The following is an 11,485-nucleotide window of genomic DNA, read 5'->3' on the forward strand; positions in this document are numbered from 1 at the left end:
TACGAATTCCTAAATAGGATTACCGGTAGTCTGAGTCAAATTGCCAATTGACAATTGGGGTCTGTCGACCAGCGATGCTGTGTGTCTCCCACAGAGATGGGATGCCCCTGGCTTTCACACAAAGTTCTGGTTAGTTCTGGTTAGAGGAATTCTATTTGGTCTCCACAGGGGACTGGCAGCCATGCTAGTGTTGTTCTTTGTCCTCTGAGTGTTCATACTCTGAAGCAGCACTGCAGGGTTTCACTTCATGGCAAATATCACAAATCCTTCCCATTTCCCTCACAGTCATCCTGTGATCTTAGTCAGAGATTCGAACTCCTGTCTACCGTGTAGGGTAAGAACTGCGGAGGAGACTGCTAGTGTCAATAGTAGTGGTTCCAAAGCAGCAGATGGTTCCACTACAGTCGTAGAATTTAAAAGCACTAGGTTTGTTGCCACGCTTCTTAGAACACTCAGGGCCGCCATTCAGAGTGAAGACAAAAAGCAGTGCGGGTAGACGCCAAGCCTGTCACCATGGTGACGAGTAACAATGGCCCCTGCATGCGATCCACCCTAGCCACCCCGTCAGTCTGTCCATATTTTAACGAGGTTCAGACGCTTCCCACAAGCAGGGCTGCGGGAACAAATGAGTCAATGCTGCGTTATGTGGGGTTCAGAATACCCACCCCCCGGCGCGACCCCACCCTCTCATTGTACGTTGTATCAATGACTGTAGTCTGACTGCTCTTATTATAGACAAATCAGAGAACGATAGAAGCCAATTATCACACTGCGTGAGTTTTTTGTGAGAATCATTTATTGAATTAAATAATGATGATCACACAAGCCAATTGTCTCATTTTCTTTGATAGTTAGAGATTATTAATTACATTGTTTCTTTTTTGACACATCACTTTCAATAATAAAATAAATAAAAACGTTTTTTTTATTTAACGTATACAGTTGACCAAATGTTGATTTAATGAATATCAGAAACAGGTGGATTGCTTCCCTAACGACTTTACAAAGTTGAGTTTCCAGTTATTGCAGACATAGTGATAACAATTGCGCCCTTATTTCTCTCTCCACCTGCGGAGCTTACATATACTGAAAAATTATTCCAGATAAATCATAGATTATCTTTTGATAGAATCATCAGATTATCACCAACTACAGACAACTTGGCTGCCAGCTGGCTGCACTCCTTTTACACCTTCCCTCTCGCTGATATCCATGTACAGTACTGAACCCTGCCGCCTAGACACACACACACACACCCACACACACATCCATTCATACTCACACTCACACATACACACACAATTCACATTACCAAGGCACTCAGACAGACTGTCCAATCAACAAACACTCACACATACACTTCACACACCCTCACAGAGAACACTAACATCGGCAGTAACATGAATATACCTAGAAGTTTGAAGAAAAAAAAGCAAGCCCTACCCAATTTGAACATCATCACGGTGAGGAGCACAATCTGTTGGTACTTGGAGAGAGCCCCCCCAAGCTCCATGGCAAAGATGGGACCCGCAACTTCCAGCCTGTACAACTGCTGTCACTTCACAGGGTCCCCGTCCAGCATACTGGCCCAGCCGATCACTGTTCAGATGGAAGTTAGCTGGAAGCTAGCTTCAGACTCTCCATGCTTGGTCAGTGCTGTGTGTGTGTGTGTGTGTGTGTGTGTGTGTGTGTGTATGAGTGTGTGTGAGCTCTCTGGGGACAGCGCTTGGCTAGAGTAAGGCAGTGTAATCACCCCAGCAGAGAGGGAGGGCTGGAAAACGTGGGTCGGATGGACAGACATGGATTCTACCCTCTCTCCCTTTTCTACCCCCCTCCTCCTTCCCTTCTCTCTACTTTTCACCCCACTGACTTTCAGTCTCTCTCTCTCTCTCTCTCTCTCTCTCTCTCTCTCTCTCTCTCTCTCTCTCTCTCTCTCTCACACACACACACACTTTATCTCACTTTCTTACTCACTCCCCAAATCATTGTATAATATCAGCGGGTACCAACAGCAAATCCACCTGTTGAATCAAATGAGGACCATAAAAATGAATTGATTCTAAACCAGATTTGTTTTTTCACACAAAATGTATCCCCTGCCTCTCTTACAAGCATGGTAAGCCAGAACCCCATATCAGTGTAGTCCTGCACCAGCATTGCCACCTGCAGTCAGTCACACCAGTCCCCGGGGGTGGTGGGAGGGGAGTAGTCCAGTCCAGGTTTAGCAAGTGTGCGCGGTGTCCATCAATAGCTAGCCGGGTCCTTTGTGAGTGGGGGGCTTATCCCGCCACGCTCTAACACCTAGTGGAGTAGCGGAGCCCCCTGTCTGTGGCAGCTGGGCCGCCCCTGAGCCCCCCGCCCTGAGCCGCCAGGTTCTGAGCCCGGGCCAGGCTTAGCTATAGCGTGCTGGGATTGGAATCACAGAGTTTAATTAAAACACTTGGCATGGGCATAGAGCAGAAATAAGTCTCCTCCATTCACTCTGACCCACACACAAAACTGGCAGCCGCGTGGACTGACTGACGGACAGACGGACAGACCGACCACCGGAGAGCACTGCTCCACATTCCTGACTGACTGACTGCTGCTTTCATTAAGCACCGAGACAAAAGAGAAAAGACAGAGCACTGTCACAACAACGAGAACAAGATGGTAGACCAGCTCTAGAATAAATACAGGCCGTTGAGAAAAGTCGGAGGGAGATACTTTGTATTATTCACTATAAATTCTCTGTTTTCAGTTACAGTGGATGTTCTACTACGATATTACCAATTCATTAAATCATTGTGAGAAAAAAACGAACACATAAATACATCTTTTAAATGGCTTAATTAAACATCAAGTTCCAAGGACATCCATCTTATCTATCTAATGTTATTGTTGACAATCAGCTGCAGGCTGATCATCAGATTTAGATAGCTGTGTCTGTGGGTCCTGCTGGGTCATCTCTAGATCCCTGGACCAAGGCTTGTGTATGTGATAGTGTTCAACTATGTGTGGGCGCATGAGATTGACGAGGGGATCCCCAGCACCATTTTGTGAGTAGAAAGAGAGGAATTTTAATGAAATTAATGAAATCCAGACAAGACTAAACTTGTGAAATAAGACCCTTAAAGAAGCTGTAATGTTCACAAATCCTGATTCATCCCAGAACAGGGGTTTACCGTGATAGGGGGTAGAGTAGATAACCTATACCCTAAAAAACAAACATTCTATCCAGATTAGGGCTGGCAAAACAACAGATTATCTGTCTGCCCAGACTACCAGTGATACCATACTGGCCGAGGGTTGGGCTATTGATATAGAGGGGGGGGGGGGGGGGCTCTGGGTCCCTTCTGAGTTAAGTCTATGGGCAAACAAACATCCCCAGGAGTCCATGATTAAAACACATCCCCTTTGTCTCTCTGAGACAAGATACGGCTCTGACAGGAAGACTGCAGCACCTTATCATTGACCGTAGCATTGTGTGGAAATGTGGCGAATGACATCTTCCTCTCTACCTGAGTGTCGCCTCTTGACATGACACCATCTTGCTCTCATCCTGAACTACAGGTCTGAATGGTCACGTGCTGTGCTGTCATAACGACCAGGGTTTAACAGGGGGGTCTTTTACAGGCGGTGGGGAAAGCGAGTGAGGGGTGGTAATGGGCGACTAATGCTAATTCGACAGTTAACCAATAGAGGTTTATGGTAGTCTATCTCAGCCCCACTGGGTGTGCATCTGTTAACACTTTTACTATTACTGCCATTGAGACTGAGGCAGAGCATTCATGAGTGAGTTGGAGAGAGGGAGAGAGGGAGAGAGAGAGAGAGAGCGATGATCTCTGTGTCTTCACAGGCCCATGTGACTGACCACCTTTCTTAGAGATGGGGGACGATCAGAATTTATGAGCCTCTTTATAAAGCCCTGGTCTGAAGCTTTATCTGCCTGCTCCATCACACACTCTGCGCTGTCCTCCCTAAAGAGAACAAACACACACACACGCGCGCGCACGCACGCACGCACGCACAGACACACTCAGAAACACATTCACATGGGAACCGCCCTCTGCTGTGGAGAGACTAAACATCAATTCACGCCTGACCCTAAACAACGTTGACATCTCAAAGAGATCCAATTGCCTTGTGACCCCCCAACTCTAGTGGGCTTATAGTTTCCCACTTTTTTATTCTATCAACAAAGAATGCAGAGACAGCCATGGGCTGGAGGGCATTCAGACTTCATTTGACAGATAATCCACCATTCCCTTTGTTGCCTCAGGTTCATCTGCATCAACAACAGTTGGTGAATCGTTTTTACGGGCAATGTTTTTCTCCTCTAACAGAGACCTTTCATTGACTTCAAGACGCTGCAATGTTGCAATCTTGCCACCACCCTCCTCCAGATATAACTGGCTCTGATAACTGCAGTACAGCAGTTTACTGCAAGAGTGCTTTTGGTCAAGGACTTGAGAGGCCCTGTAATCGGATTCTAAGTAGTGCAAGCTTCTTAGAGAGCAGCAGAGCAGATACATGATCAAATCCCTGCAGTATCCCATTGAAGGAGAGAAGGAGATGTCTGCCAATAGTGGCCAGGTATCCCTGTCTGCATACTTTTTGTAATGGTTGTAAACCTAATTGACTTCATCCATCATACTTTATGTGGTTATAGTCTACCCCTTTCTTCTGTTTCCAGCTCAACATGGCTGTACTGTCTGTACTCATTTTCAAGGAGGATTTCAGTCTGTGGCAACATACAGCAGAAATATCCAATATACTGTACCTAAGAGGATGTAGCATAAGCCCCCAGGGGCACTTCTCTGACCTCAACATGAACATGTTTGCTATTTTGATTAAGAATTTTCCTAATTATATTTTCTCTGAAAGTATAAGCAGGTTGTAGACCACCAATCTGCCCTCTTCTCCTCTGACCTCCTGTTGCTGGCGTAATCTTGATGAGTGGCTAATAAGCAGAGAGAGAGAGAGGCACTGGTCGTCGCCCCCCCCCCCCCCCCCCCCAAGTGGCGCCCCTGAACCCACAGCAACATCCCAGTTTAACCCTTCCTCACCCAGTCCTGGCCATAGGGCTGCCTCCTGAAATGCTGAAGTAATGAAAGGGATTGAGCGAGTCTAAGGGGATTGGAGCAAACTTCCTTTTTGTAATATTTTGAAGGGAAGGCTAATGGCAAAATATTGCATTCCGTTTAGCTTTTAAGATTGTGTCTGTCTGTAAGCTTAGCTAAGACGTTACTGGGAATTCACTGAGGGGGCATGCAGACAGACAGACAGACAGACAGACAGACAGACAGACAGGCATGTTGTTCTGTTTAGGTCCTCCTCTGTTGACGGTCAGGGAATGTAGGTGGAAGCCTGTATGTGTGAACAGAGAGAGTGAGCATCCCTATAAAGGATAATCAAGTATCAACAGATGTATTTGCCTTTATTCATGATTAATACAATTTTTAGAACATATTTACAAGTTATTTGTCTACTTTTTCACAGTACCTTCCAGTAATTAAAAACCATGCATCCTTCAGCATTATACATTTATTTTAAAAAATATATCTAGAAATGTAAGGTACAGCAACAACGTAAATGTATAGAAGACAGAGAGATGGCCTGTATCAATGACTCATCATCCTGTACACACAGAGACAACATTAGGCTACAAAACCGATCAAATGGAGAGAGAGATTAAAACAAGCCCTGAGACAACTGAAGAACTATGTGAAATCACAGTACGTCAGCCTTGGGAATATGAAACTCTTATCTGCACTCATCCGGTGAGCAAGATCCTAATTATGTGTCAACACTCGCTAGTGTACAAACCCTGCCAGACACAGAGTCTAACTTTGTGTTTAACTGGAAACCAGCCATACTGAGGTTCTCTACAAAGAGAATCAGCTAGGCTAAGGTCCATTAGGAGGCTAGGGAGGGGTCCAGGTGTTTGAGAGCCCCTCCTACCAGGTGCAGGCTGCCTGTGACCAGCACAGAGACGTGGGCTGCTTGTCTCAGCGGTGCTGCTTTCGCTGTGACACCTGGCTGTGCTGGGAGACAGGGGCTCTTTGCAGCAGCCAGCACAGGGTCCCTTCCCTGGGTGATCCACCGGAGGGCGCTGAGGATGCAGGGGAAGACCAGGGTGTGTGTCCTGGCCTTGGCCACCAGGGGGTGCTGGCGGTTGTGAAAGAGCAGCTCGGCACCCTGCTGTTTCTCCGGCCCACTCAGACTCCGCCAGCTGCTCTGGTTGTCCAGACAACGGGTCAGTATGTTCTCCACCGACACATTGAAATTCTGCTGATCTGTCTCACACAAAGAAAGTCAAGCACCACACGTGTGTAAGACATTCCTCACAGGAGCATGTAGGTTACCAAAGTGCTAAATGAGGGGATACTTAATAGAAATGCAAATATCATCCCTCGTGGTTACTTTTGGAGTAAATATTATTGTTTATTATGCGTATATCTCAAAGGCATTAAACCTGCCTTTTGATTGATTAACAGATTAGTGAATACAGAGAAAAAAGAACTCATATCTCACCTGCATTGCTTGCTGTAATGGTTTCAGTGATGTTGGGACAGAATACAGCAAAGTCAAACTTGCAAGGCTGGGAGGTGGTGGGGGCGAGCAAAACACAGAGAAGCTGTCACTTATCCTACCCTTACGGGCTGAGATCTCAGCATTGCCTCAGAAACATCCAGTGGTGTGTAGACTGATATGGAGCTGCGGGGTATACTACAGCACCAACTGTCTGATGTCAGAGCTGTTCTACCACTCACCAGTAGGAGCTTGAGCATGGCAGCACAGTCCCTCTCCCCTGTAGCGTTGAACAACAACACTCTGACTGTCGAGCCCCTATAAGCAGAGGGACACACTGAGCACTTGACCATTAGCCACCTCACACATGGGTGGGGGGTGGGGGGTGGGGTGGGGGGGTCACACTGAGACTCACCTGTGGTCCCTCTCCGCCTGCAGTGTCTCCTGGCTGAACCAGTGGACACAGGCCTGCATGCTGCCTATGGTGTGGGCCCCATCCAGATAGTATGAGACAGGGCCGTGTCTCAGAGTCTGAGACCGACCTGGCCACTCAGTCTCCTGCAGCCCTGGAGAAAGATGGAGAGAGAGAGAGAGTGAGAGAGAGAGAGAGAGAGAGAGAGAGAGACACCCAGAGGGAGAGAGAGAGAGAGAGGCAACATGTCTATACCCACGTTTCTCTTCTATGTTTGTCAGTGGGTACAGTATACAGTACACATGAGAACGAACAAACAGCCCACACTGACCTTCAACCATGACGGCGGTGGGCTGGAAGGATGCTGCTTGGGAGGAGGCCAGTCTGTTCTCCACTACTGGAGCTGACAGGTAGCCACCAGATTGTTGGTGACGCTGTAGCCAGCCCCTGCTGAGCTGCAGGGCTAGTGAGGCATTGCAGCGCTGCTGTTGTCCTGCCAGACCCAGGCGGAGAGGACCACCCTCAGCCTTATATTCCTCCAGCTCCGGACACACCCATAGAGGGCACTACACACCACACACAGAGGGGGTAAACACAACATAGTTACACTACTTACTTAACCTCGGGCACAGTACAATGTATACACAGACACACAGGAGATGGATAGTAACTGCTCATCAACATTAGCTGTGCTATGCTAAAGCCAGGAGAGACCACTTTGTTTGTTCACTTACCCCAATCTGTTTAGCTCTGTCCTGCAGAACACTTAGGGGACTTGTAGGCTGTCTCACAGTGAATGCAGGAACCCCTGGCTGGGGGACAGAGACAGGGATCTAAACTCCTGTACATCGCAAACTCAAATACTAGGCAGGTTATTGTGAGGATAATGCCATAGGGAAGGAGCTTAAAGGATCTCTTACTTTAAATATGCCGGCTTTCTGCCAGGCTATCTCTTCTATGGTGTCTCCTAGTACACTTGTGTGATCAATTCCTAAGGAAGAGATTCCACAAACCCACGGCTTCCTGTTGACAATACATCAAAGAGAAACGAGAAGTGCCACGGGTTCGAATCAAACTTGATGTCATTGTTTCGAAATGGAGCGCGGCATACTGTATACTGTACCCACTGACAAACACACAAAGCTTTTACCTGATGATGTTTGTACAGTCATAGGCTCCACCAATCCCGACTTCAATGACAGCTAAATCCACCTGTCAGACAGAGAAAATGTCATTCAGAGAGGCATAAGGCTGTAACCTTTGGACAATTAGTGTTTGCTCTTATGTTACATGTCAGGGCAGGTAGGCGATGTTTGGTATGCTGTGGACGAGGTCTGTGGTGTGACAGGCTCAGGGATCGGAGCGTATATCTCGAGAGTATATCTCAATGGAAGCTGGTGGAGCAACACATTGTTGACACACACGCTAGTCAAGCAAGCAACATTGCAATGCAATGGTTTCGGTGGGTAATCCCCAATACTACCTTAGTTAGTGTAGCGTAGTGGGGATTACTCACTGAATCCATTGCATTGCAATATTTTGGCCTGACTAGCGAGTGGGTCATTCATTTTCAACAATGTTGAAATGTATTTTTATTAAAATGTATTATTTTTCAGAATAAAAGTCTGAACATTTTGATTGGTTGCCGACTTGTTCCCACTTTCACCAGCTGCTGTCACATATCGGAGACTCACCCTCTCCTGCAGGAAGACATGGAAGGCCAGGCCAGTGAGGAAGCAGAAGTAGGCCGGCATGCCTTCTCCATTAACATCCTATGGAGTGACACAATCACAACATGAAGCGGAGGGCTCAGTGAATTCCAGACCATATAAAAAAACTATTCATGACAACTTACTTTCGTGGCATTTAACTGAGCATAGACCTCCCAGAAGTATTTGGTAAAAAGTTCTTTGCTGATTGGCTGCCCATTGATGCGTATTCTCTCTCTGACTTGTACCAGATGTGGCGAGCTGTAAAATAAAGGGATTGTTTCCACACTGCGTACAGCAGGTAAGACACAACATCTCTTATGATAGCTACTCTAACTTACTACTTCATCTCTGGGAAGGTTACAAATGCTGTTCCCATACACTGGTTATGTCAACCTTCCCCCCAACACTACAACATACAGAGTGGAGCTATCACCAACTCGTAGATAAGCATGGTAAACAACAGACAGTTGTAACAACATTGGTTAATCATTCAATGGGCAGTGAGCCAACATGGCGCAAAGTTCAGAATTAGTCTACCAATGTTTCTGCATCCTCAGGACCCAGACTACTGTAAGTCATGAGGCAATCGGTCAAAAATCGACAAACCAAACACACTTATCTGAAAGTACATACACACTGTGGGATAATCCAGACCAACACGGGTCTTCTTCAGTGACGTACCTAAAAAATCCAGTGCGAAATCCATAGCCCCGGAGGATTCTCTCAGTAAATGCACAAGTTGATCCCTGCCAGTGCAGAATGTTTTACATGACAGTTTTATATCAGTGACAACCATTTCCATTCCATTCCAAAAATAGAATTAAATAGATAATGAATTCTTCCTTTTTTAGCATGGTAACTGCCAATGGCCCCTGGTCATAGCATAGATTACTTTTTGTTCCGATGACTGATAACATAATACTTACTTAGACATAATTCACTTACTTAGACAAATGTAAGTCTGCTAAATGCCCAAAATGTTAAATATAAATTGTTTCTCAGTAATTTTTGCCACAAAGTAAGACCTTTTCAAGGATATTAGAAGTCCAAAAACCAAATTCTCAGTACCTTGCCCTTGGTCCCTGTCACATGGATTATATTGAGCTGATCCAGGTCGTCCACCTAAAAAACATCCAATCGTGGAGTAAGAGAAAGTTGCCCCTGGCTCACATAAGTCAAAGGGCCTGAGAGATTCAGCCAACGACAGAACAGGTGACAAAAGCCACCGCAGGAAAGAGAGATTAGCACATGAACATAGTAGAGAACCACACACATAAAACCTATATGTTAGGTGTGTGATGGGACAACTGTAAATTGGAGTGTGTCTGTCACTCACTGTAAGCCCTGTGCGATGGAGGAGGCTCTGCATACCCTGGAGCAGCAGCCCAGAGGCACCCCGCTCCTTACGCGCCAGCTCCAGCACACTAGCATTGGTCTGCAGAGTGTTGAGGGCAGACACTGCTTCCTGTGCAACACACACGCACACACATGCACATAGTACATCCAGATGTATAAAGCATGCATGTTGTGTGCATGCACACACACACACTCTCACACACACACACACATGGGAACCGACACACATGGGAACCACGTTCTGCTGTGGAGAGACTTAACTTTAATTCACGCCTGACCCTAACCAACTTTGACATCAGGCAGGGTACTATATCAGTTAATGCCAGCCTCAGGACATTAGGTTGTGTTTAAATGCTGCAGATCATGCTGAGGCAGTGGCAGCCCAATAAAAAACAGATAGGCTACAACTGACATGGCATGCAACCATGTGTCAACAACTTCACCTCTGGCAAGAAGTTATAACACTGACAAATAACCTGCTACCATGTGTGAGAAAGTGAAATGGAATACAGAAAATAATCCACTCATCACTAAAGGAAAATAACTTCTCACGATCAGATCTAATACGATTCATGATTTCTAATGCTCATGTTATGAAACAGGCTAAATAGAATTATTGACTAATCTCCCTCTAAACTTGGTTACACATTCTTTCATTCATTTACGTCTGAGAAAGAAACATTGCCTGACAATTATAGCCTACTTCACAACTGTATACGCACGTAGAAACATTTAGTCCTCCTCAAAGCCACAGATATTGCCATGGTGTTCAGTTGATTTGTAAGTCACTTCTGTAGTTCCCGTTGAATTTATTTTTTTAAAAGGAAAAAAAATAGTGCCTCAAGCCATGAATAAGCGACCACTACGCTGCTATAGTACAATATAATGTGTGTGTGTATGCATGCCTCTTCAGCGAGATCCATACGAAACCGCCGTGATCTTGTTCCAGACCTTCCTCGGCATGCAGGCCAGTTGTTGATATCTGATTTATGGTTTGTCAAGCAGTGAGGTCAGAGGGGCCCCACTCACTCAGAGAGGCAACGTAAAATAAATAATAACAAACCTACCTCATAATCCATCAGGTCAAATTCTTTCAGATGAGTTTGTGAAGTGTGAACCAGGCGGGTTTGTAAGAAATGTCAGTAGTTAGACTATTGTCACCAGCAGCTGCCTTTACGCAATAGAGTGGTAGACTACTGGATCTGTCTGGACTGTCAATCATTAGAATATATTGATTTACCAGCCACTCCTTTTATATGACGTTGTAAGGCGATAAACTGTCACTTACTTCACTGGAAAATAGGATAATATCCTGGAGCAGCTGATTAGTAAGAGTAGTAGAAAGTGTCTTTTGTTTTGTTTAATAGAAAATTGTGTATTTCAGATACTGTAGTGGAAGATATTATCCTCTTTTCCAGTGAAGTAGCTGCCATCTAGTTGTGACATTGTTGTTTATCCCACCCCTTCATCACCCCGCGTTGATGACCCTGAT

General features: G+C 45.8%; 1 protein-coding gene across 2 annotated transcripts; it reads right to left on the minus strand.

The window, feature by feature from the left end:
• Positions 1-5,408: 5,408 nt before the first annotated feature.
• LOC308158911 (folylpolyglutamate synthase, mitochondrial-like) lies at positions 5,409-11,188 on the minus strand. 2 transcript variants are annotated; one of them, XM_080532626.1, is made up of 14 exons: positions 11,061-11,188; positions 9,974-10,102; positions 9,706-9,759; positions 9,319-9,383; positions 8,781-8,895; positions 8,620-8,697; positions 8,076-8,137; positions 7,846-7,948; positions 7,660-7,737; positions 7,257-7,491; positions 6,929-7,079; positions 6,756-6,831; positions 6,517-6,583; positions 5,409-6,278 (listed from the first exon to the last, which is right to left on the minus strand). In XM_080532626.1, exons 1-14 carry the CDS (start codon positions 11,070-11,072, stop codon positions 5,899-5,901), a joined length of 1,605 nt encoding a protein of 534 aa, XP_080388752.1. In that variant the 5' UTR covers positions 11,073-11,188; the 3' UTR covers positions 5,409-5,898. The 2 variants fall into 2 exon arrangements, with proteins under 2 accessions (XP_080388752.1, XP_080388751.1); XM_080532625.1 differs by lacking the exon at positions 11,061-11,188 and adding an exon at positions 10,716-10,863.
• Between the last annotated feature and the right edge of the window lie 297 nt (positions 11,189-11,485).

Source organism: Nansenia antarctica (genome assembly GCF_963989245.1).
Source record: "Nansenia antarctica genome assembly, chromosome: 5".
Lineage (NCBI taxonomy): Eukaryota > Metazoa > Chordata > Actinopteri > Argentiniformes > Microstomatidae > Nansenia > Nansenia antarctica.

Bases quoted from the DNA above. Each gene is read 5' to 3' on its own strand.
- LOC308158911 (XM_080532625.1), bottom strand. From the start codon at position 10,757: ATGGCAATATCTGTGGCTTTGAGGAGGACTAAATGTTTCTAC. The intron at 8,698-8,780 runs GTAAGTTGTCAT...GTCACTCCATAG, and splicing joins CTCAGTTAAATGCCACGAAA to GATGTTAATGGAGAAGGCAT. The intron at 7,492-7,659 runs GTAAGTGAACAA...TGTGGTGTGTAG, and splicing joins ACAGAGCTAAACAGATTGGG to TGCCCTCTATGGGTGTGTCC.